This window comes from Eurypyga helias, unplaced genomic scaffold (assembly GCF_000690775.1).
Source record: "Eurypyga helias isolate BGI_N326 unplaced genomic scaffold, ASM69077v1 scaffold23111, whole genome shotgun sequence".
Lineage (NCBI taxonomy): Eukaryota > Metazoa > Chordata > Aves > Eurypygiformes > Eurypygidae > Eurypyga > Eurypyga helias.
Window position 1 is genome coordinate 1 of NW_010231806.1, and position 26,393 is coordinate 26,393.

Consider the following 26,393-nt stretch of genomic DNA (forward strand, 5'->3'; position numbering starts at 1 on the left):
TGCCCTCGCCCCGCGGCCCCGCCGGCCCGGGCGCCGCTCCTCTCGCAGCTCGTCTCCCTGTCCCGCAGGCGCCGTGACAGAAGTCAAAACGGACATCTACGTGACCAGCTTCGGGCCGGTGTCGGACGTGGAGATGGTGAGGGCCCTGCTCGCTGCCCCTGCTCTCCTTTCCTGGGATTCATTACGGTGGTATCTGAGTTGACCGTCATTAAAGCAGATTACGAGGCTTAATCTTCTTGACAATCTGTGGGGCCCAGCAGAGCAGTTCGGCTGGAGCCGCACAGAGCTGTTTCGCCAGCACAGCCCAGGCCCCAAGCCGGGCACAGAGGGCCGTCGGGTGAGGGCAGGGATGGGAGGTTAAAGATGCCTCTTTAACCTCTTTAAGAGGATTGCAAGCATCTGTGGCCTGACACAGGTTTGCAGCAAGGCTGCATGGTAGGCAACAACCTAATGAGCAGATCTAGAGGGATGGTGTCATTTCTGAGACAGCTGCCCACTGTGATGCTGGGTGCCCCCAAATTCAGATAGCTGCAGACTTGGGTGCCCTCCGTCAGCAGCAGCCCCAAGGAGATGTTCAGCCATTGGTGTGAGGGTGGCATTGCTGTTCTCGTTCTGGAAATTAACTTTGATCACTTTGTTTTACCCTTGTACATTTCCTCCAATACCTGCTCACCTGAGCCTGCACTCCAGTTTGCAGGCAAGGAACTGTGAGACCCAAAATACAGCTAAAAAGTTTTACCACTTCTCTTCATCCGTCAGTCTAAGAGAAGGCATAACATTGCGTCCTTATACATTTGCTTCCAGCAAGGTTTAGCTCCAGTTCCTAAGCAACTTCTGTAGAGTACTCCTTTCTGAAGGCTTATGAGAATATTACTAAGAATTCTTAAGAAAAATAGCATAGATTAATATTAACTTGATACCGTAATCCTACTGTGATGTGACTCACTCACACCAGTCCTTCCTTTGTGAATATCCCAAGTGAACTGCAGAAGACGCACTGAGCATGTTTTGTTCCTGGCAATTATTGATAGTTAATTCAATAATTATTCATACTTAAAAAGGATACTAAATTAGACATTTTTATTTCCTTAGATCTCAGTCACTTTGAATTAAATTATTATCTCTGAGAGGACAATGATTTTTTTTTTCCCCCTACGCATATCAAAGTATCTGTTCACTGATTCATTTGTAACTATTCCTTAAATAATAAGAAAATAGGACATTTTTTAATAAACTATTTTTTTAGTAACTACTTAATGGTACTAGGATTAAGTGTTTAAGCAGTAAATGAAATGCCATTGATGTGTGTTAGGTTCTTTCATGGAGTTACTATATACACAGCAACTTGGGACTGCTGACCCCCACACATAAGTCACCCACCTATTTATTTTCCATAGGAATACACAATGGATGTCTTCTTTCGGCAGACATGGACTGATGAGAGGTTGAAGTTTAGTGGGCCAACTGAAATTTTGAGATTGAATAATTTAATGGTCAGTAAAATTTGGACACCAGACACTTTCTTTAGAAATGGAAAAAAATCAATTGCTCATAATATGACAACTCCTAACAAACTTTTCAGAATTATGCAGAATGGAACTATTCTATACACAATGAGGTGAGAGCCTATTCTTCTGCTTTTGGTTGACCTTTATTTTTGATTTTTTCAGCAGTGTTCCTGCATACCATTTTTTTTCATTGTCATCTGCTATAATGTATTCTAGACTAACCATTAATGCTGATTGTCCTATGCGGTTGGTGAACTTCCCTATGGATGGACATGCTTGTCCACTGAAGTTTGGAAGCTGTAAGTTTTTCTGTATCTTTCACTGGTTTTAGTAATATATTTGGTCTACATGTGAGTATCAGAAGTGAGATCCTAGGACACTACTTAACGACATAGCTGAAAATTTTACTTATATTTTTATACTAGAATCCTACTTTCACCTCTCAGACTCTCTGTTCATAACCACATGGATTTATTCACTGAAGGGTGACTGTTGAAGCATATTTTATCGTTACTCTTACATATCTAGTAGTCAAAGTGGGTCGTCAACAAGTCATAAAAGCTGTGGTACATATACTGTATTACTTCTAATTTTGCAAATATTTACTTGATCTGTGGTAATCAATGTGTGTGTTTTATAGCAAATTAAGAAAAAAAAGCTGGTGCTTATCAGGTACCACCTCAACCATTCTCTAATTTTGGTTGTGTGGGGGGTTGTGGGGTTTTTTTGGTTTGGTTTGTTGTTTGTTTGGGGTTTGGTGGTTGGTTTTTTTCTTTTTCTTTTTTTTTTTTTGGTGTGTGTGTGTTTTGGTGTTCTGTTTGTTTGTTTGGGTTTTTTGCATTTTGTGATTAAAATGGCTAGGAACTTGCTGGAAGAGGTTGCATGTTTCTATGGGTATTTGAGCCACAAAAGGAATCATGCTACTTTTTTTTTTCAATTGCTTATGAATTACATAATTAATAATAGTAATTTTTCCCTCTGTAACTCAGATGCTTATCCAAAAAGTGAAATAATTTATACATGGAAAAAAGGACCCCTGCATTCAGTAGAAGTACCACAGGAGTCTTCCAGTCTCCTCCAGTATGACCTCATAGGACAAACTGTGTCTAGTGAAACAATTAAATCTAACACAGGTAAGATGTAGCTATGTGGGAACTACCATCATAACAAAACACATGTTGAAAATAATTTTTTTTTATATATATAGAACTGAATTAGTTTAATCATCTTTTGCCATTAAAAAAACCCAAATATCATTGGAAAGCATTAATTCATTGTCTCTTAAAAGATAGCTTTTCAATACATTCCCCTTTAAGCGTACATTTTTTCATGCAATTCTCAGAACATAGTATGTTGAGTTTAAGCCAATGTTTACTCATATGTTGCCAAAATAATGCTGACACACTTGTCTCTTAACAGGTGAATATGTAATCATGACAGTTTATTTCCACTTGCAAAGGAAGATGGGCTACTTCATGATACAGATATATACTCCATGCATTATGACAGTCATTCTTTCTCAGGTGTCTTTCTGGATTAACAAGGAGTCTGTTCCAGCCAGAACAGTTTTTGGTATGCTGCATTAAGGTCTTTGAACAGCTCAGCATCACATATACCATCCATTCATTACTTTCATTCCTTGTTTGTTTTAGGAGAATATTCACTTCAGCTGCTCTATTTCCATCTTCAAAGAAAAATAGGCTACTATCTCATTCAGACATACATTCCATGCATCATGACTGTAGTCCTGTCTCAAGTTGTGTTTTGGATCAACAAAGAATCTGTTCCAGCAAGAACCGTGGCTGGTATTTGTGTTTTGTTCTTTTATCATTCACTTCATTCACTGTGTTGAATCCATTGTAGCTACTGTAATCCAGCAGGGATTGGAAAAGACAGCTAGCGGGTTTCAGTGAACAAAAGTAAATTCTAAAATTGGACCAAATAATATTCAATCTGCCAACAAGGCTCAAAATTCTTTACTTGGAATGTTTGGTTAGCCAGACCTGTCTGTGATGTTTTCCTTCCTCTCAGTATTTTTTTCATATGCAGGAAGGGATAATTTCAGAGTAAATGTCAACCTTGCCATTTTTTAAGAGGAACTTTTCTCTTGATTTATTCTCTTGTGAAACCAATCTGAGTTAAAGCTTTAAAAAAATTCATATGGGATGAAATTAATCTCATCTGACATAAAGTACCTCATCTACCACTCATTCTGAAGTGCTCTTCTCCCCTTGCCTACAAAGGTACCTAAACAACTAGCAAGGACTTTAGATGGATAATGTTATGTGAGAATCCTGTCCCTAGCACAGGATGGAGTTGCAATGTGAAAGGTGTGTCTATATTGCATGACAAGGCCTTTTTTTTTTCTAGTGGTTTAAATTAATGCTCCAAAGCTGTGAGTTTTGTTTCCTTAATTTTTAGTGTGTAATCTGCTGTTGACACAGCACCCCACCCCCCACTTCAATACTGATAGGCTCTGAAACTGCAATAATTCTTAAGGGGTAACATTTCAATGAGTGAATTCTTGTTTCTAGAAAAACAATCATAAAATACAAAGCAAAAAAAAAAAAAAAAGCTTTATCAAAACTTAATGAATCCACTACCTATACGTACATGTTTTGCAACGTTATTTTCTCTTAACCCAGTGTTTCTATACAAAAAATTCCCTTTGTGAGTCGTCTTCAGTAACAAAAAGGCAGCTATATGTTCCCTAAGCATAAATGTATTTATGCTTATAATTGAGTTCACTCATAGCTCAAAATGAGTCTATAATTGTAGCTAACAGGCGTGATTTGATACTCTGCTCTGGTGAGACCCCACCTGGAGTGCTGCGACCAGCTGTGGAGCCCTCAATATCAGAAGGATATTGACCACTTGGAGCGAGTCCAGAGGAGGCCACGAAGATGCTCAGAGGGCTGGAGCACCTCTGCTAAGATGAAAGGCTGCAAGAATTGGGCTTGTTCAGCCTGGAGACGAGGAGGCTCCGAGGAGGCCTCATTGCAGCTTTCCAGTATCTGAAGGGGGCCTACAAGGGTACTGGAAGAGGACTTTTTACAAGAGCCTGTAGTGATAGGACAAGGGGTAATGGGTATAAATTGAAATCAAGGAGGTTTAGATTAGATATCAGGAAGAAATTCTTCCCGGAGAGGGTGGTGAGGCACTGGGACAGGTTGCCCAGAGATGTTGTGGATGCCCCATCCCTGGCTGTCTTCAAGGCCGGGCTGGATGTGGCTTTGAGCAACCTGGTCTAGTGCAAGGTGCCCCTGTCCATGGCAGGGGGGTTGGAACTAGATCATCTTTAAGGTCCCTTCGAACCCTAACCATTCTATGATTCTATGATTCTATGATTTCAGTCAGTTGGAATTTCCTACCTGCATAGAATGACATTCATAAAAGCATTACAAACTTTTAGGGATGATAAGTGAACACGACTTCCTCAGGTGTCTCTGAAGGAAGATCAACACTTTTGTTCTGGAAATCCCCCCTGGGAGTTGGGATGCAGTTTGGCATCATTAAGCACTTACAAGTATTATTTTCTGGCAATTAGGATTTCTTTAAATGCTTAAAAATATTAAAATATCAGAATATCAAGAGATTTTAAAGAAATATTCAGTTTCACTTCTAAGTTCCCAAACTTTAAGTTTGAGAGAAGTTAGTAGTAGAAGAGGAACAATGGTATGCCCAAACCAGTTTCTCAGAACAAATTCATTTAGCAACTCTATCTACCTCCAAAATGAATACCAGACATCCTTTGCAGGTAATATTACAATAAATAATCTGAATGTTTTGCAAAGGTAAATTAATGGTCATAAGCACCTACTCTTCACAGAACTTCAAGTGAAAAATGGGAGACAGAAGTACTTGAAGAGGCACTCTGGTATTCTTTATAATTGTGTCACTGGAAAGAACACCAGATTGCTGGTATGAAATTTCTTATTTTATGTGGAGCTATGTACGTAGCTGTGCATATACATATATACCTATATATGTGTGAAGTTTTGTGAAGCATGGCATTATCAGGAATTACTTAGAATAAGAAAAATGGTTATTTGAGGCCTAATTTTAGGTATGCTCTGAATTCATATAGCAATGGCTTTTATTTCACATTTTTATGTACCTTTATCTAATCTTTGTTGTTCCTGGCAAAAAGTTCATCTGTTATTTTGCAGAAAGATAGCAGCTACTACCTTCCTAGCAGGTCATCCTGGGAATTTTAAATTAATATCTAGTCATTAAACTTTATTTATAATAAAGTCTCAGATAGGGAAAGGTGTTTGGGGTTTTTTTGTTGTTTCATTTTTCATAAGATAACGTATTTCAGTATTTGCATTATGTAACAGATTCTTCAAACCTTACCAAGAAGTGTTCAAAGTGGAAAGACAAGAGTAAAAAATCGTCAGTTACACAGTTTACCAACTGTAATTTGGCATTCAGTTTGATAAAGTAGTTTTCCACAGTGCAGAGCATTTCATCAATATTCACTCCACATTGAGAGAAGTCTTATCTATATCTGTAATAGAATAGGAGTCCTATTCCTAAGTTTAAATTCAATTTATTCAGACACAGAATATATCATTTTTATTACTAACTAGCACATGGACAGATTCTAATCTAATCACACATCATATTGAAAAGTTCATTCTGGACCTTTGAAATTGAAATATATCTCAGCATACTTGTATTCATATTATAAAATTAGTCTGGCAGACTTGGGGAGAGGTAGAGATCCTACGTATTTTTATACCATCTCCTATTTGCATTTCATTAAAACATGTTAAGTAATGACATTGGGACGTAGTTAACCTCAGACAGCTGGCAAGCTACATCATGTGAAAGAGTTGCAAAAAATACCTTAAAATAATCAAGTCACCCTGTCTTGATGCTGCAGTGTACAATGACACTGCATCCTTTCCACTGAGCATCATTCATAGCATATTGATTCATCATCACAACATGACATTATAACATCTTTACTTTCCCACCTACCCTTTCCCAACTGCAAGAAAGAGCAGAAGAGGGTATTCTCCACTTTACTGTCTTTAAATACCTGCAGTTTTCATATTTTCGCAGGTATAATTATAAATAAACATGAGTCACAGAAGCTTATATGTTAATGAATTTGTTCTTGCACTTTTTCTTGTATCAGGCAGCAGTGGGAAGTAAGTCTATTTCCTACATTATTAATGCTGTACACTCCAAAAGAGAAAGAATAAATTCATGAATTCATGTGAGGAACACTGTGGGGCCCATGAGCCACATGACCAGGTTTCTTGTGTGAAAATAGATAAGCAGCTCTAGGGAAGCAGCTTTTCTGTCCTTCCATGTTTGTAACTATGGGCTCTTTCAAATCAAGATACTGTTAGTGAATCTTAAAGAATGTATCCAGTGATTAAACAAAACAGCATAGGGGATCAGACTCATAACTTGAAATATTTGGATCATAGCCTACCACTGATTTTCGATTGATTTGGTGAGGGTACTGTACGCCATTATCTGTCTCGTGCAACAACAGGAGAAGAGAGGATTCCTGTTTGGATATGACAGTATGTTAATCTAGATTTCTGCCAAACATTCCACTTACAACCCCTCAGGTAAAGTGTTTTTCATAGTTTGAGCCTGAATTTTGTTATACCCATGTTTATCACAATTCTAAGAAGCTGCACCATGTAGTATGTAGTTATCTTAACATTCAGTCTGCTCAATGTATTAAGGAAGTTTATTCAAAGTTTTTAGTCGGAACCAGTATACATGAATTACTTAAGAATACAAAATACTTATCAGTCTTGTTGGTTAGCTGCTACGTAGGATAACAGCTAAAACCAAAGAGGAGTTGGGGTGTTTTTGTAATATATATGAATTTAAGAGTAGCAGGGTTGAAGCAAAATTCTAATGCCCCCATTTTCTTTCTCTTATTTTCAAGGAATCACTACAGTTCTGACAATGACCACTTTAAGCATCAGTGCACGCCATTCTTTGCCCAAGGTGTCCTATGCTACCGCCATGGATTGGTTCATAGCTGTGTGCTTTGCCTTTGTCTTCTCTGCACTTATTGAGTTTGCAGCTGTCAACTACTTTACCAATCTTCAGACTCAGAGAGCAATGAGGAAGGCAGCCAGGGCAGCAGCATTGGCAGCAGCACTATCAGCAGCAACTGTACCGGCAGAGGACGAGATTGTCTCGGTAATTGCTTGCTTTTCTGATAATAAGCATCATATAGGAAGAGGCAGATGAAGTAGTGAATGCAAAACAATATGAGAGTGATCTTAACCTGAAATAGATCATGTAATCACATCAGGTCTATTTATCAATGACACTGTTCTTATTTCAGAAAATGAAAGGCTTCATTTATTCATACTGTTTATTTAAATTTGAGATATGCTTTACTGGAGAGATGTTTATTTGGTAAGATATTTAAGGAAAGCCATTAGACTGTTAACCATAATACTTCTCTCTTGAGCAATGCTGTGGGCAGTGTGGTCAGGCAGCTGTGGTTCTCTCAGGAAGTCTGCAGAATTCGTGGACACTGTGCAGTGGAATGAACATGTGCATTGGCCAGATGATTATGGGATCACTGTAGTACACTGGTACATACCATAAGTGGGTCATCTGGAAGAAGAGGAATTAGCCTTTACATAAACTTGGCATCTGTTACTTTCATAAAAATCTGTGTTGGTGGAAGCTTGAGGAAAAAAACATAAATGTAAAGATTAAGGATAGATTTTAGTACATGCGAAAGACGGAGGCTTTCTAGTATCGAAAAAAAGTATGCCAGAATTGCTTGTAAATATTATTCCGTACATCCTGGGCTAAATAATGAATACTGTTGCACAACATATGTTAATATCCTTATCACTATAGACCTCCTGTTTTTAAAATCACCACCACATTCCCCATTTTGAGAGGAATAACAGAATTTGAATGGCCTTCTGCAAAATCTTTGAGTCTCTAGTTGAATAATGAAGTCAACCTAAGAGCTATTGAATATCAGGGCAACACCTGATAACCGATAAATATTGATAAGTGCTACATAATGAAGAGAAACAACAGCTCTGATTTTTCCTACATACACCCTTATTCAGGTCTGAGTTAATCATAGGGAGTTTTCCAAGAAGGCTAAAAAATCCTCCAAAATACCAGTTTGTTTTCATTGAAGTGCCTACTGAGCGATATGAAAAGAGTTTGGCCTACTTTGCCTGCGCCACTGCTGGTGAGTTCACAGCAGATGCTACAAAGCCAATGCCACCACCCTTCCCCCCTCAGTCTCTAGGAGACAACTCTTTAAAAAAATAATCCTCTGCATACGCCCAGATTTACTAGAACATACTCCAGACAACTGTGGCTCCTTCAATACTTGTGGGTGAGATTTATATGGTCTCTGTATCAGTGCAGACCAAACTAAGCACAAGCTACAAAATTGCTGTTGAACAAACTAATAAAAGAAAAAGAAATTAAAAGACTTCAAGTTTCTTATCAAGAGCTTCAGTCACAAACAAGCACGGAGCCAAACTGAAGACGCACCTTTCCATTATGCAAATATTTTCTTGTTAGCTTTTCCAAGTGAAAAAAAGCAAAAAAAGAAAAAAAAAAGCATCTAGAAATAAAATAAACATCTAGGAAGCATACTGCAACCATTTCTTGGAAAATTATTTACAACTAGCTAACAACAGACAGATTTAGAAGAGGAGTATACTCCATAACATCAAGGTCCCAAGATAAACTCACTCTCTAAAACAGCCTACAGCGTTCACAATATTCTATAGTCCTGATCTTGCTCAGAGCTCTTATTATCCAAGACAGTACTTTTCAAGCCCTGGAAGTCCACCACCTTTTTCTTACAGGGCTGGTTCTCTCTGAGAACCCACCTTGCAGTAATAGAAAAAGCAAAATCAATGAGATCATAAAAATGAAGGGTACTTACAGCAGAAGGAAAGATGTTGTAGTCAAAATGGCTTCTAGAAGAATTAACTATTGGATTTAAAAGGTCCTATTACAGAAAGGCATGCTGGGAAAAAGGAGTAATTGCACGATAACAGATTTTAAGCAGCTTATTTTTTTATTATTTTTTTGTGTGGTGAAGGTAAGGCTGAAAGAACTTTGCTATGATGTCACATAGATGGATGCACTGCAGTCAGTGATATAATTTCAGCTGAAAAAGACCTGAACTAGCTAATTTGAATGCTAATTATGTAGCTAGCACAGGCTAACTGTGTGAGTGTATGACCATTTCCTGAGGATTGCCATCACTGAGCTTTGTATTTCTATAGCTACATTACTGGTCTTAAGGCTGTTATGTTTAAATAAGGTATGCAGCATAATACTCAATTTCTTTCTTAATATAGATTTAGGAGCTGTTTCTGAGGTCCTGATTTCCCCTTTGTTGCCTCATACCCCCAACATGTTCCATTTGTTTCCTTTAAATTCCTTAATCATTTTTCTTTCCACAGTTTTCTTTTTGTCGGTTGCTACAATGCCCAATTCTTACTCTCGAGCCCTTGCATAATTTCTCTTATATCTGCTCTTCTTTCTGCCTTTTCTCCCCATTTATTCCACCTCTCTTCTTAAAATATTACTGTCTAATCCACCACCAAAAAAAACATATTAGAATCCATGTCTTATACACTAAAATGTTTTTTAACTGTCTACTTCATTTTATTAAAAAAAAAAAAAAATTAAATCTTTCCCTTCTCCTACCCTGGGTTTAGGTCCCTCATCTTTTCTAATCCGTGATTTCATTTATTTATTTATTTATTATCTTTTAGATAGGACAGTAAAATTTGACAGCCACTTGTAATTCTATATTTGTGATTTTTAAGTGCATGGAAGTTGTCAGAATTCTAGCTATATGCAAGGGCAGGTATAGGAAGAAGGGTAGTGAACAGTATGTCAAAAATGCTCACTGTGTTTATAGAAGTCAGATGTTATTTTTACATTAAGAAAATTTCTGAAGGTTTTAAAGTCTACTTAGTTTTGGGGAGGTCATTTGTTAAAACAAAAGTGAAAAAGTGACATGTACTTACTTGAAAATTTTCATAGCTGTACAACAGCCAATGGAACTCTGCTACCGGTGGCAACATTAAGAGTAATAACATGGACTATATGTTTTTAATACTCTGTTATCCTAAATTGCCTGAAGAGGGACTAAAGAACATTGTGGTGGGAATAAAGTTAGTCTGTCTGAACTAGTACTTTCTGTATGACAGGAGACCCATTCTCCTGGTTTGTGTAAGAGAAGCCCAGGGAGACAGTTTGGTATAAATGAAAATTCAAAGGGGTTATAACACAGATGGTCAGAAGCTTTTCCTGCTTGACTGAGGGCCTAAACTCATCAACATAAATATATTTACAGAATATATTCCATTTTTTTTAATTCCAAATTAACTATGTTTACTGAAAAAAAAATCTTTCAAGATACTATCAAAACATGTCCTTTGTGCTTCAGACTTGATTTTATTTAAAATCTTGTTTTATTCAAATGAACAAAACTTTTTCTTACAGGTTTTTATATTGTAGCCAAAATAGTGTTCACTCAGAAAAGAAAGATGGCAGAAGACGAAATTCTGCCTTAATATCATAATGAAAGTAGGAGAAACTGTGCTCAGGTCATTGGACTACACTGGTTTCAGTAAGAGCCAATGGTCAGACCATGTACTCGGTTAACTGATGACAGCCCAGCATGCCTGTTCTGATTCCAGGAAAGCCACTCTATTTACCTCAGCTAACTGCGAGCAGAATTTGGCTTGTTCTCTTTGTCAGCTGCAGGCAATCCCTGCGTGAAATACAAAACTATGGGTGTTCCACTCCAAAATACGATGGCAGCAAGCTGAGTAGTCATCTGGACCCTGACAGAAGCCTGTTTTTATTCGTACGGTGACCAAGCTTGTTATAGCATGTCGAAACTAAACATTATATATATCTCTATATAAAACATTATGGCATTTAGCTTTTTAATCCCTTTCTAAAGTGTATTTCCTACATCAATCATATTGTTTCATCACTAGGGCTTCACTAGGGCTTTATCCAGGAATATCCCAATACTGGGAGTTGCAGGGGAAAGGGAATCGGTGATACGGTCTGGAGTGCACCATTTGAAGTAATGCTCTGTGAGATGGTCAGGGACTACACACCATGGATCAAAAGACATTCTTTCTATCTGAAAGACAACTTGTAAAAGACAAAAGATAGTTACAGGGTGGTAGAGTTTGATTACAGTTATGTTCTAAAAGACCTGTTGTTTTAACAGAAAATAGCACAGAGCTGTGCAAAACTGCTGGGGGAGCTTCCTTCTCCCTACAAATAGCCATGCCCCTGTGTCTCCCAATAACATGGCTTGAGCAGAAAAAGATTCTCTTTAACAACCGTGCCCAACTGCCGAGCAGCCTTATGTTACTTTGGTATAGAGGATTTAGTTTTCTATAATTACGTCAGAATATATTGAGTATGTTTAGTGAGTATCCTAGTGTAACTAAAAGGAGAGCACTTGGATTTGGATTATTAACAACCCTGTGTGACAGCATCCTAGAAACAGCTATATGCAGTAAAGTCTTGACGGAGAACGTGCCACCTTCAATTGAATTAGGGAGAAGTTCCTGCTCCTCCACAACTGCAGATTATCAAGTAGACTATTAAAAACAAAAAACAACTTTCAATTATATTGAATTTTTGTCATCCCAACAAGGAAAGTAGATGCTGATTACTTGGTTCTGCCCGAGTTAGATATTTGTCTGATTGACAAAGCCAGTGCAAGGCAGTAGGAAGTTTTAGAAATACCACCATACACCAAAATAGAAAAATTCAAGTTGAATTGGATTTAGAATTTTTTTTTTTTTTTAACACTGAAGTCTAATCCCAATACCTTTTTAGGAGGGCAGTGAGAACAAAGTAAAGTAAGTTAAATTATAGGGAAAAAAACCCCTTTCTAGTGCTGTTTGTGTAATTCTGTCTCATTTAGACACTGAAAGAAGTAGTTTCTATATGCTGCAGAAATTTAACAAAGTAAATGTAGAGACAGGGATTATTCTGGGCTGACACTGATGAGTTTATGAGCTGAATATGACTTTGAACATTTAAATCTGTTTAACATAAACACACATTTTGACAGAGGCTCTGTGGTAATTATATGATTTTTCTGATATGGTACAGATAAATGTTAGGAAAAGACTCTACCACAGTACATTCATATTGAAAAGAGAACCACTAGGGTTCCAGTCTCTACTCCCCTTAGTGCTTACCTGTTTTATGTGACAGCAATTTTCATATCATTGGCATGGTATACTTTTCAAAGTTATGCTTTCTGCCTCTAATGGCTCTTTAGATGGCTCCCACGCAAAGTAAAACAGCTTTGAAGGAATAAGGTAACAGCCTCTCCCCCTAACCACCCTGACCTGATGGTTAGGCTATATTTTGAGAGATGTGAATGTCAATCCCTGAAGGTTAAGAAAGAATTTGAACATGGCATTTCCATGCTCCAGGCAAGTAATTTAACCCTTTTACTAGGAATAAAGCATGAAGAAAATAAATTTGCATGCTATTGTTCATAATATTTCTAGGAAAGGAATATTAGAATTCCTAAAGAGATGCCTAAAGCTATGACTATTATTCTAAACTATATTTAGCTTTTAATTACGCAGTTTATAGATGTTTGCCATACACGTTTTTTGAATCAGATCCCAAAGATGAGATATGCAAAGAAATGTCTAAATTACAGGTTGTAATGAATCTCTGACATGAGATGGATACTTTGACTGCACAGGACTGTAAAGATTTTACATGCCCAGGTGGAGATCTTGCATAATGTGGTGATCTTTCCTGCTGCAAGGTGCTGCATGTGGACAGTTCAGTAGCTAAGCAGAGGTTTTACAGATCTTTCTGTTGAATGTAGCAGCTAAGCTATGCTTAACTCCCTCTTTGGGAGCTAGGTCACTAGCATGTGATTTTATGTGTATAATATGAATAGCTGAAATTACTCAAACTGTATCTACTTATGAGATGGTGTGACAGTTAAGGCCCAGCTGGCAACTGAGCACCATGCAGCTGCTTGCTCACTCCTCACCCCAGTGGGATGGGGAGGAGAAAATATAAGGAGAGGCTCGTGGGTCGAGACAAGGACAGGGGGGATCACTCACCAGTTATGGTCATAGGCAGCACAGACTCGACTCGGGGAAGAAAAAAATCAATTGAATTTGTTACCAATCGAATCAGATTAGGATAATGAGAGAGAAAACCAAGTTGTAAAAACCCCCATTCCCACCGTCCCTTCTTCCTGGTCCCAGGTTTGCTCCCCATTTCTCTCCCTCTTCCCCACCCAGCAGCACAGGGGAACAGGGAATGGGGGTTGGGGTCAGTCCATCACACAATGTCTGCTGCTCCTTCGTCCTCAGAGGAGGATACTCACCCTCTGCCCCTGCTCCAGCGTGGGGCCCCTCCCACAGCAGACAGTCCTCCAACATTTTATGTGTATAATATGAATAGCTGAAATTACTCAAACTGTATCTACTTATGAGATGGTGTGACAGTTAAGGCCCAGCTGGCAACTGAGCACCATGCAGCTGCTTGCTCACTCCTCACCCCAGTGGGATGGGGAGGAGAAAATATAAGGAGAGGCTCGTGGGTCGAGACAAGGACAGGGGGGATCACTCACCAGTTATGGTCATAGGCAGCACAGACTCGACTCGGGGAAGAAAAAAATCAATTGAATTTGTTACCAATCGAATCAGATTAGGATAATGAGAGAGAAAACCAAGTTGTAAAAACCCCCATTCCCACCGTCCCTTCTTCCTGGTCCCAGGTTTGCTCCCCATTTCTCTCCCTCTTTCCCACCCAGCAGCACAGGGGAACAGGGAATGGGGGTTGGGGTCAGTCCATCACACAATGTCTGCTGCTCCTTCGTCCTCAGAGGAGGATACTCACCCTCTGCCCCTGCTCCAGCGTGGGGCCCCTCCCACAGCAGACAGTCCTCCACCAACTTCTCCATCATGACTCCTTCACACGCGCTGAAGTTATTCACAAACTGCTCAAGCGTGGGTCCCTTCCATGGGGTACAGTCCTTTAGGAGCAGATTGCTTCAGCTCAGGCTTCCCACATTGCCTGCAGGAAAAAGAGACATAAGTGAGTAAAAGAGAGATAAATAAGGTCATATAAATATTAATTTGTTTAAAGTTAAGCAATATCTGAGTGCATACATAAGATATTCATGTTCCTGCTAGGTCATAAACTAAACTGATAGTGAGAATATGTATTTGCAGTACAAAAAACCAGAGAACAGTAGAGAATTTTACAAATATGAATTACAGAAATGTCTTGAGGAAAAGAAACATAAGAACAAAACACATTCATAAATCACAGTTAACATCCATATAAAAATCAGAAAAAGCAGACAAAGAATTCCTTTACTCCCAGGTTATATGTGCTGAATTTTTTTAAATCTGGAAGCCAAGCAATTTGCTGAGAGCTTCCTGAGTTATTCTGAGCATAAGCAAATTCTAGCGATATTGATGAGAGCTGTGAGAGAGCAGCACCTTTATAGACGAGACTGCTTGGTGAGCTTTCTAGGGGATCAGATAGCTGAGCTGCAAAAGCTTAATAGAAGCCAGGCTATACCTTAGTAGCCAATACACATACCTGTCTGTCTAGTCCAGGTCTGTGTAGTCATACGTAGTGACAAGTGTTATTGCCTGATGGGACTAACATTCCACTTGAGTTCAAGTAGTCCTCTGAATCAGGATTCAGTAACTTAACAAAATTCATTATTTCATTATGCCACAGTGTGCCATGCTTCAGGCTTCTTGTTGCTCTTGCTACACATAAAACAGTCCTTACTATTTGAGTAATTGGCTGTGTGAACTATGCAAAATAGGCTATTCATTCCTGTTTTCTCTCTGTGTTGTGCTAAAGTTTCATGATGTCACTGCAGGTAATCTTTGTCAAAATGAAAAGTTAAATCTAAATATAGTAGATAACTTACTGCTCTTCAGAGCTCAGCTCTAGCAAGAAACTATACGGTTTCCTTTCGCTTCCTCCTTCTCATTGTTTAGCAGTGAATTACAATGAAAAAATATGAGCTGTGGTTCTGGGGCAGCAAATCTGTTCTTCAGTCAGCTACCACACTGAGAAACATTTTCATTACACATCTGAGATAAAATTTGACTTAGAATTCCATATCCTGGTAGTGGTATACAAGAAAATAGTCTTGACCATGACTTTCTAGATGGGCACATGAAGGTGTTAAAGACAATTTAAGAACTACACAGGGACTTTCTTAATGACTTATATTAACTCTAAACCACCTCCTCAGGAGGTGAAGAGCATGATCAAAACCTGTGGCTTTACTGATACAGCAAAATACATTGGTCCTTCCTGAATATTGGAATAGGCTATTTTAGATAATGAGAATTTATTAGTATCATTTTATTGATAGAAATGGACCTAAATTGGCCACAAAGCAGGAGCATAATCAAGTTGGTTAGTGCTCTTCCCAAGTTCTGAGGATACACACTGAATCCAGATCTTCTTGTCTCCAAATTGAGATGAAATAACATTGAGATAATCCTTCTACAGCAATCTTTCTCCTATAGGAATGAGATTTAATAAATATTATAAATGAAATAACGACCAGGATTACATTTTTTCAAGTGTCTTTTCAGATTATCACAATGATTCTACTACCTCTACATTCTAAATATGCTGAGCACTGAACATCATCCACAGGCCATATGCTACGTCTGTTCTGCCTATTAACTCCATCACCTCAGTACAATAATGCCCGATGCATGCTTGAATTTGAGCAGAATTTGATCCACCTTATGTCACAGACTAAAAGGGCTAAGATTCACCTTAGCACTTATATTTTAGAAACCACTCATTCTCCACAAAAGGTCAAGCTCTCTTGCTGTAATGCAAAAAACAAGCTACCTTAAAACGTAAAATTCAGTTCAAAGCAGGGCATGCAAGCAAAACAGAAGAGCAACTTGAATGAAAGCAGTAGCCCAGGCTCTGCCCAACAGTCTGTTTATAGAGTAGGATTATTATTATGATTAGCGCAAGTGGACATGGATAACCCTCTTTTTGTTTCTGAATACATCTGTAGATCATCCTCCATTTAAATCTGTTGCTTGCTGTGTTACTGGAAAATACAAAAACAAACATCTGCGTTCCAGATAGGCACAGCCCCAGGATATGAATGCCATTTAATATCCATTCAAAACATGATACTAATCATTTAATGTGTAGATGATGAAGTAGAAGAAAGAGGGATAAGGCAAGTTGAAAGTGTTCATGGGATGTGGGAGAAGAAAAAGTTAATAAGTATAAAAGATATATACAGAAAAAGCACTTCTATTTTTCAAATAAGGTGCTGTTTTCTCCACCTTTTACTTAGCCTACTATCAGCTGTGAGGAATCCATTTCTCTCTAATTTCAGTTGAATACCAGTCCATTCAGCCACGAGCAGAACTTGGCATGATGTTGTAGCAATATCCCTTGCTCTGGTACTCTGGCAGTTAACACTGACTGCTAAAAGGATAATTCCTGTTATAACTCTTAAGTCATACCTGACATACCAGGCGTGTTAGGCTACTCTTTTATCTAGAAATTGTGGCCCAAGTACAAGTATTGGCAGTGTATTTCACAAAATGCTTCTTTTGCTTTTGGGTTGTTACCCATTCACTTATCTGACTGACTAAAATCTGTTTCCATGCATAGAAATATTGCAGGATAAATTCCCAAAACACTGACAGCAAACTACATTTAAGTGAATGATTGTCACTAAATTACTCCCAAGGAACAACTTTGGAAATCGCATATCTAACAGAATTTTGCTTCCTTAAAACAATTCAAATGTTATTATTACATTTTACAATAGAGACATATGCTGTTGTATTGCAAATTATTTACATTGTCTAGGACTTCTCTCATTAGATTCAGTCATTTGGTCATCTAGTTCTGCTGACCAAAAGAGTTGCTTTTTCAAACCCAAGAATAGCTGTGTATATTGTGCAATTTTGCTACACAATATTTTTCATTAATAATCTGGAAGTTTTGCAATCCTTTATTGATCAAGCTTTAGACTCAAACTCAACTGAAATCATGTTAGCTTGTTAGATTCACAGAGTGGTAGAGGTTGGAAGGACCCTCTAGAGATAATCTAGTCCAACCCCCCTGCCAGAGCAGGATCACCTAGAGTAGATCACACAGGAACAAGTCCAAGGTATTTCTATTGCTCCCTATTAACAGAAAATTTGAGTACTTCATATCAAACCAATAAAAAACGACTTGACACACTAGCATTCTTCTGTATTTTCTCAGCCATCAGACGAACCTTATGGTTGCTGCCACACATCCACATTATTAATGGTAGTCCTGGGTAGTGGCAGTAGCTTTTTGAAAATTTCCTCCCATTTGATACTACTGTGACAGCGGGTAACTGATACTCATTATAGCAGGCTTAGAACCTGTGGTAGATCCTAAGCCATTCTTGCAAGGAAGAAATCTTTTACTTCTACTCTTGAGAAAATAAAAACTGGCAACTTGGCCAAAACCAGGTGTACCTAATGAATATACATGTCAGCCTAGCAACTAAGAGGTAAAATCTAAATGTTCCTGAGGTCTGGCTAAATTTGTAAGATTTCATACAGCTTTCTGAAGAATAATTTGACCTGGCTGTGCATATTGCACAAAATATAGGAATAATTTGGTTTCATTTTACTGTAAATGAAAATAAAAAGTCACATTACAGTGAGTATGAGTATTTGTCTTCAGTTGTATGCATAAAACTGTGGAAATCATGACATATGTCTGAAAATGAAATTTCATCCTGGAAAAAACTACAGGAAAACTCAGCTTTCATGTCTTCAGCACCTGTAAAGTTAGTCCATTTCCTTTTGTGCAGCAGTTTTCTAGTTCATCAGCAGCTAGTTTGGGGACTAATAACAGTGTGAATGCTTGACTCCATTCAGTGAGCATTTACCAAAACGCATCAGTGGGGTCACACAGCGGAGACTGCGTGTGAGCCAGCCCGTATGTGCTGTCTTATTTAACCTTGATTCACATCTACATAAACTTCAGTCATGCCAATATGTACCAATTTAGATACACCGTTACCTTCTTTTCTTTTCCTTTGAGCTCCACCTTTTCTTTTATTTTCTCTCTTGTAGCTTCCATTTATCACCATATGGAAGGCACATATTCTTTCATATTTTTACAAAAAAGTTTTAGGCCACAAATGTACCTCTGTATATTTGCATTATTTCTGTGATTACCTTAGGTTGCTCTATAGGAGAGAAGCAGCAATAAAATCAGAAAGTTGAGTAGAAAAGTGGAGAGAAGCCTAATGACCACAGAATCTAAGACTCTGTATCCAAAAATCACCCTTTTTTTCCTTCTTTTTCTTTTTTATTCCACAGCATTCTGACTCCAATTGTAACCTGAAGAAGCGAGTAAACTCTGTAACGTCTCAGGCAGATCAATCTCCTGAAGCCAGCATAATATCAAACAGTGCATCCCAGTGTCAACCAGTGTCTGTTCCTCCACCAGCCCCGCTACCACCACCACCACCACCACCTATTGGAGGCACAAGTAAAATAGACCAGTATTCTAGGATCCTCTTTCCAGTGGCATTTGCAGGATTCAACCTGGTATACTGGGTCGTTTATCTTTCAAAAGACACTATGGAAGTGAGTAGTAGAATTTCTGAATACTTGTTTTTAGTATGTAATATGTTTAGTTGACAAATATTATTTTAATTGTTCATTTACTCTTGTAATTCCAGTCAATCAGTCCTGACTGAGAAAAGTTACTGATAATAGCTTTCTCTAAAAAACCAGCTGTGGCTTCCAGTAGTAGTGGTGTTCAGTACAATGCAGAAAGGCTCTTTGAAGATCAGAAATATAAACACTTACCTCTGGGCCATGTTGCACTGAGCAGAACACATTGTTTAAGACAACATAGGAGGCCATTCTCAGCAAACAAACTAATCTTAAATCTTCCATTTCTTAATCTTCCTATCTGCAGTAAGGAATAGTAGAATTATCTGTTCAAGCAATGCAGTGAAGTAGATAAGAACTTTAATATCTCCTAAGGTTTGCTTAGTGAGGTAATAAGATAACAGTCTCCCAAAACAAGTTTGTTATTCATTCTAAACATTTATTCTTAGTGTGAAAAATAGGCAACTGCAGTACACAGTTTATGAGTCAGGTCCCTTTTGTTACACATCACTGATTTTTCCTGTTTCTTCGTATAGCTGAACTGTTTATGCTGATAAAGCTGCTAAATTCTTTGCTTAAGTTTGTTTGAATTGAGCACAGAGTCTTTAGATATCCATGAGGTCTGTAAGAGATGTGTGCCCTGCAAATTGAGCATGTCTAGAATAATCAGTCAGTGATTAGCTTATAATTTTCAAGCAGTCATTAAACTTTTAAGTCTTTAATGCTTTAATTCTCTAATTTTTCCCTTTTGCCTAAACACAGCTATTGGTGTCCCGTTTCCTTGGTAAAAAAATATATTCATGTGCCTCGTTGCCATAGTTTTTGAATCTCACTGTACATTGCAGTCAGTATGATTGGTACATTTAGCTTTATTTAGGGCAGCTAGAGAGATAATGATGGCATTTAGATAGTACTGAATGCACAATATCCCCAGATCAATAAAAACAGAGGCTAGCAATCTGGTATGAGTGGTGAGCAGATTGCACCTTTATTTCCTAGATTAGAGGTAAAGCAGGCCAAGGGAAATCTCGTGGACAGCCAAGAGATGTTGCTGTTCAAAGTAACAAGACAGTGCTGATCAGCTGATTGGTGGCATCTTGCCTCTGCTTGAAGTAGGGGCTACTAACCTCTAATTTTGCTGATTTATGCTACTAGTATGATCTGGAAAATGCTGTCAAAGATGGAGTGTGCTGCCAAGCAGCTTATGTGAAATCAGGAGGGCAGGAAGATAGGAGGCACTATCTCTTACAAATGTTTCTGCAGATGTCTCTCTCAAGAGGTCACAGCTGCTAACTCCTGGCCACTCAAAATCTGCCCAATGAGAAATTTAGCATTTGTGCCAGAGTTACTGATCCTGCTATTAAAATATTGATTATGTGTGCTAATTACTTATCTCAGTCAGAGAAAGGAAGTATCAAAAAAGCTCATGTATAATCATTACAGCTTCTGTTTAGAGGGCAGTTCCTCAGCTTGTGTAGCTTGCCATAACTCCAGTGATTTCATTCAACCATTTGGAACATAGAACTATTTCCCCTAGTAGTGATGAAATATTTACACTGAATGTTGTACATTAATAGTTATATTAAAACTAGGCTTTTAAAATACTTCTGAAGTCTAGGACATAGTGCTGACTATAAATATTTTTAAAATGCCACTTTTGCAAGCTCACAAACCTGCTCACAAACTCAGAATTTATGTTCTGTATTCGCTTTATAGAATGACACAAATCCAGCAGCAAGACTTAGAAAACAGATCCGTATTGACAGCTGGGTTGTTTCAAATGATGAAAAATGTAAACAATTATGTAAAATGTAGATCAAATTCTTAATAAATTACATTTTTCTTTTTGTGTAATCAGTTGTAACTAATAATGATTGTGATATATATTTTGAGGTTTCAAATTCAGTGTGTTGTATCACTTTACCAGTTGTTACTTTCAAGGAAATCCAGGATTGATTTTGCTTTAAAAATCTATTAAATATATGTAAGCCTTTCCATTGAAGCAGAGAAGATACAAGAGTTAGGTGAGAAAAGCCTAGTGTGCTTCAAGGCCAGTTGAACTCAATCACAGGCTCAAACCCCAAAGATTAAATATTGGTACAGTATTATTCAGTTAAGAAATTTAAATTCATTTAGAATGTGTATATTGTGCAGTATTACAGGTATATTAGCTTTTCTTTTTTGAGTTATTTCTGTGAGTTAATTTGGATTTTGTTTAAAAAACAAAATGGAAAAAAAAGATCTAATCAGTTTATTGAAATAACTAAATTTCCTATGCACAAGTTCTTGTGGTGCACCTTTCTAGGATTTTGATTAGTGTAGTTTGGAGTGCAGAACATCATTCACCTAAGTCCGTTACTGTGGAGATTCTTAAACCAAACAGCTACCTAATGTCTTTGAACAGTGCATATAGACTAAATCAAGAAGCATTTCCTGAATCTGTCTGTAAAAGCAGGCTACTAGCACTGGAATCAAAGGTAATTTTCAACTAATGTCATTATCTTCTGGCCAGATTCTTACTTTGACTTTGAAGGAAGTGCAAGAATCCGTTTTTATTTCACGTTCTGGATTCAGAGCATCAGCTAGGATCAGCAACACAGAGTTGCATGAAATGAGGAGCTCTGTCCTAACCAGTTCTGTAGTATTTCTGTGCACTACTAAGGAGTTTTCTTATGGCTTAAGTAATGGGACATATGTTACAGAAATTAAGTAGTCATCTTGTGTATTGTATCTAATAATATTTATAAGAACCTTGGGGCTTGAGTACTTTTGAAAGTGTTCCTTGAAGTATCTTTTTCTTCGCTCTCCATTTAATAATTTTCTTTTGGGAGACTGCAGGTTATTCGCAGTTTCTCTACTATACATGTAAACTAAAACTGTGAATTACACAAACATTTTAGGATTTGGAAGTTTGTATAGTGAAGATGGACTGAATCAAACTAAAGAATGATATAGTGTTAAACTTTTGATGATAAACTGCAGAAAAACAAGGAGAGGCCAGCTTTTATGTTTGGGAGCATGGCAAGATACAAAGTCACTGAACGTGCTAAACATGCTGAGTGCTGGATAGTATTTAGACCCAGAGAACATAATAGGCTGGCAGAAAAACAGGTACATAACAGGCTGAAGAAGAAGATGCTGATGCTGATCATGCATGGGTCAAGTGGGAAAAACCAAGAACAGAGAAAGAAACAAAATCTGGGAAAGTATTTAACTCCAGCATGTTAATATTCATTAAGTATGCAGTGCGTATCATGACATCATGTCTCAGTTTAAACACTGGAAAAATAAAGGGCAGAAGAAAACAGTCATTGCCACACAAACTTATGAATGAGCTTTTATAATCTAGGTAATGAACATCATATTCTAAGAGGATTCTCTCTTGTAATGAAGTTCTATATTGTCTGTTGAGACAGCTAGAAATCAGGTGGTTTTGTTGGTTAATTTTGTTGTCAACAACCCATAGCTTAAAGTTCTCCTCTAAACTTTTCTTCCAGTTCTTTGAACCTACTGCAATGCATCTTCGAAGTGACCATCAGTCCAACTGAAGAACAGCTCAAGGTTTCAAAGAAATCACTGAAGGTCCGTAGGATTGAACAGACTTCAAAGGATTTGTCTATCCACAGGTGCTCTCAGTTTTCAAACAGGGAATATTTATATTGGACATCACCTGAAAACAAACTCTGGACAAATCAAAAAGACAGAAACTGCACAGGTTCTAACAATACTTCCTTGATATTTCTTACATTGAATCTACTATACAAGTTCTTGTTAAACTATTTTGCTCAATTGTCAAAGAAAAGAATGTGCATTTGTTCTAATTCTGTTATAAACAACTGAATGTTTACATGATAAAACATGAATAAGAGGTTTATTTTTAAAAGAATACCAGAAGGATGGCAAAAATAAGCCTGATTCTGAACTGGTATAACTTGGCATGGTTTCCCTGTAAGGTTAGGAGCTGCACTGATTACAGCACTTGAAATTGACCCAAAATAATGTTAAGAAATCCCATGAAAGGGAGCTGCAATCCCATCATGTTTTCATATAAGCCTGTCACAGAAAAGATGAATGATGAATTCTGATTGTCTTTAATTTCATTTTCATCTCCATAATTTGAGATAATATTTATAAAGAACAAGTTATAAGAAAAAAAGGAAACTACTTTTTATGTACTTTAGCTGGTTAGTTGATACTGCAACCTTTTTTGTTGACAGTGGCCATGGAAGTACAACCAGACTAATAATAAGCAACATCTGGCCAGGATCTAGAAATGCATGACTGAGATATCAGGGACTTTTCAAGGCAAGTCTAAAGCTGAATAGACAGAAAAATGCAGCTACCCATCAAGCTAAATGCAAGCCTCCAGCTCCAGGGAACTTCCTGAAGCAAGTCTTGACAGCTGGTTAGGGCACAAGCTGCATTTTATCAGCTGATTCTACTGAAATGCCCACAGCAAACTCCCTAGAATTCTTTTTTCCAGAGGCAAAATACTGTCAGCATATTCAGAATTTAAAGGTAATAATGTTAATTTATTTGTCACTCTCAACACAGTCAGAGGATTTCTTTCTCATATTTCATTGACATCTATTATTTTATTGTATATTCACCCTTCATATCCATAATCCTTCTTAAGAATGTAATTAGCTAAGAGATGCCTAACCAAATCAAACCCAGGCCAACTTTGCTGCAGGTGTAATAGACACTGGTGGGGATCAAAAGCACACAAAGAAGTTTTACATGCAGCCAAAACAAAACAAACAAAAAAAAAGGCGACCCTTATCTTGAAATGAATTTTAGCACATTGAAATTATATTAATTTTAAGAGAAACATAAAATGCTGCATTGATTTATGAAATTCAGGGTCTTTTGCTTTGACTAAACAAGCATCTCAGTCACTGTGAGAAACTGACACCAGTAAGTTGTCAACTGCTTTACTGGCACTATAACAATTTTAACTCTGATGACCTAGCTCCAGCTGTTTTCTTCCGTCTATCTCAAGAGGGGTATACAGCTTTTACTAGTGTGGGAGCAGGACAGAACATGCGTACTCCCTATTCTTTAACTGACGAGTGTGGATGTGGACAATTTAAGTAGACTTGAGTGATTAATAACTATTGTTTGCACAGTTGTTGTATTTGCAATTTACTTTCCCTGACTAACTGCAGGCTGGCACACTTGCATTTATTTTGTAAGTGCACTGAATTCTTTCTTCATTTTGCTTTGAAACAAAAATTGTAAAAATTTTTCCTAATCAGACATAATATACTTCTATATTTTTAACTAAAATATGGACAGGAGGCAAGTATTTATTATTTGTAAAAGGCAAATTGAGCTGTAGGCACCCAGAGGTTATTTTTCAGTATAACTCTAGTCATTCTTGCTCCACTGACTAATTTTCTATTTTGAGTACATTAATACCTAGAATAGTTTTCAGAGTACTTGAAATGGTTTATGCACAAAATGAAAATGTTTAAAAGCTGTGGGAAAACAAGTGACACTGAAGAAACTAAATTGTGTATCTAATCTTTTTTTAAAAGAAATCTAAATAGGAATTTTACAGAAGATGCAGAGAGTTACTAAATAGTCACTATTACCTTGGAGCATAGCATTTCAGTACATAAAATATTGGGAACTTCCTGATCTGAAAGCTGTATCAGCACCTTAAAAATGTACTAGGAGCTCTTCGTATTTAACAGCATATTTCAACATGACCACAAAGACTGCTTATCTTTTTTCAAAGGAGATTTTCATGTGGAAAAGATACAGAAGGGTTGGTTCCTTACATCTGTTTGAATAGTAGGAAGGGAATAAGTTTTTTTTTCCTATTAAATGTTTTGTAGAGACACGGGTTAATCAATAATAATGTTAATAATGTCAAGTTATATCTTTGAATAAAAGTAATTACTTCCAATTATTGTCAGTTTTTAACAAATCTGGTTATAGTCAAATGCTAACCAAACAACCGTTAGAGCAAAAAGAGCAGATAAATAGAAAACGTTTATATATATGTGTATATTTATGTATACATATATACATATGTATTTCTGTAGAAAATATATATATTTCTTTAATACAAATTTAAAGACAGTTGAGGGATATGGGTTACAATATTTTTGACTGTATTACAATAGGAAGAGCAGGAGCTAAAGTTGCTATAAGCTGGGAATTTTTATTTGCAAAACAGGACATTGCGGGGGAGAAGATGGGCAGTTAGATTGAGCTATCACACTCTAATAATACATTATTCAACACTGACCTAACTTTCTATGTATCCCAGTAGAAAGGATGGTCTGGTTTTAGCCCACAAACCCTCAACGGGACAGAGCATAGCTTAAATTCAGCTTCAGCATGTTCTGCTTGATCAGAAGTGCAAGAAATAAAAGAACTAAGAACAATTTACAGAATTATATAAGAGCACAGTAGAAACCTCAATTACATGTTAGTCTTTATTATTATTATTGTTCTGGGTTTTTCTCCCACACACATTATTTTTTTAAAAAATTCTAGACTAAATAAAAAATCCAACAGTTTTAAGATACAGAAACTATGCAATGACACACTAGGTCAGCCTTGAGATCATCCACTGCTCTCTTCAAAGGATACTCCTCCCTGGAAGTTAAAGCAAGAGTTGGATAAACCCTGGAAATGTGATGATGGAAGTTCTCAACACTCTTTTAATATAGCATACTGTCCAGTGTTTTGATATTTGATGCATTCTGTCATGTTACGAATTTTCTCTTATACATATGCATACAAAATTCTGAAGTGATTTTGTCATTATTTAGTTCATTACGTTCTTGTTTCTCTTCCAGTTCATTACAAGAAGAGCATTACTCATCTGCCTTCTTTATAGAAGTCATTCTTGCAGGATTTTCATCTGACCAGTTAAGCAATCAAAGCTTTTCAACTGTCTGCACAAATGTCACTTGGCTGTCACTTGGCTTTATGGAGAAACTGTCTGTCACTTGGCTTTATGGAGAAACCTGTGAAGAAAAAGGTCCTTATCCACAGGCAGAATGTGCAGAGACTCAGGGAGTAAACTATCATTTTCTGCATCACTACTTCAACATCATCACTCAGCCATGGCTGGAGTGGTGCTTGCATACAAAGAATAAGTATCCAGAGTTCATTTCCAGACAGCAGGTTGATGCAAGTGATAGCAATTGAGTGTTAGCAAAGTGTATTG

At 37.4% G+C, this 26,393-nt stretch overlaps 1 protein-coding gene across 1 annotated transcript; it reads left to right on the forward strand.

The window, feature by feature from the left end:
* Positions 1 to 68: 68 nt before the first annotated feature.
* Positions 69 to 22,815, forward strand: GABRA6 (gamma-aminobutyric acid (GABA) A receptor, alpha 6; the record flags this gene model as incomplete). Its single annotated transcript, XM_010161225.1, has 8 exons — positions 69 to 136; positions 1,398 to 1,618; positions 1,725 to 1,807; positions 2,498 to 2,641; positions 2,928 to 3,080; positions 7,429 to 7,688; positions 18,905 to 19,174; positions 22,702 to 22,815. Coding segments are annotated over 8 exons (1,250 nt in total), but the record flags the coding sequence as incomplete, so codon positions are not given.
* Between the last annotated feature and the right edge of the window lie 3,578 nt (positions 22,816 to 26,393).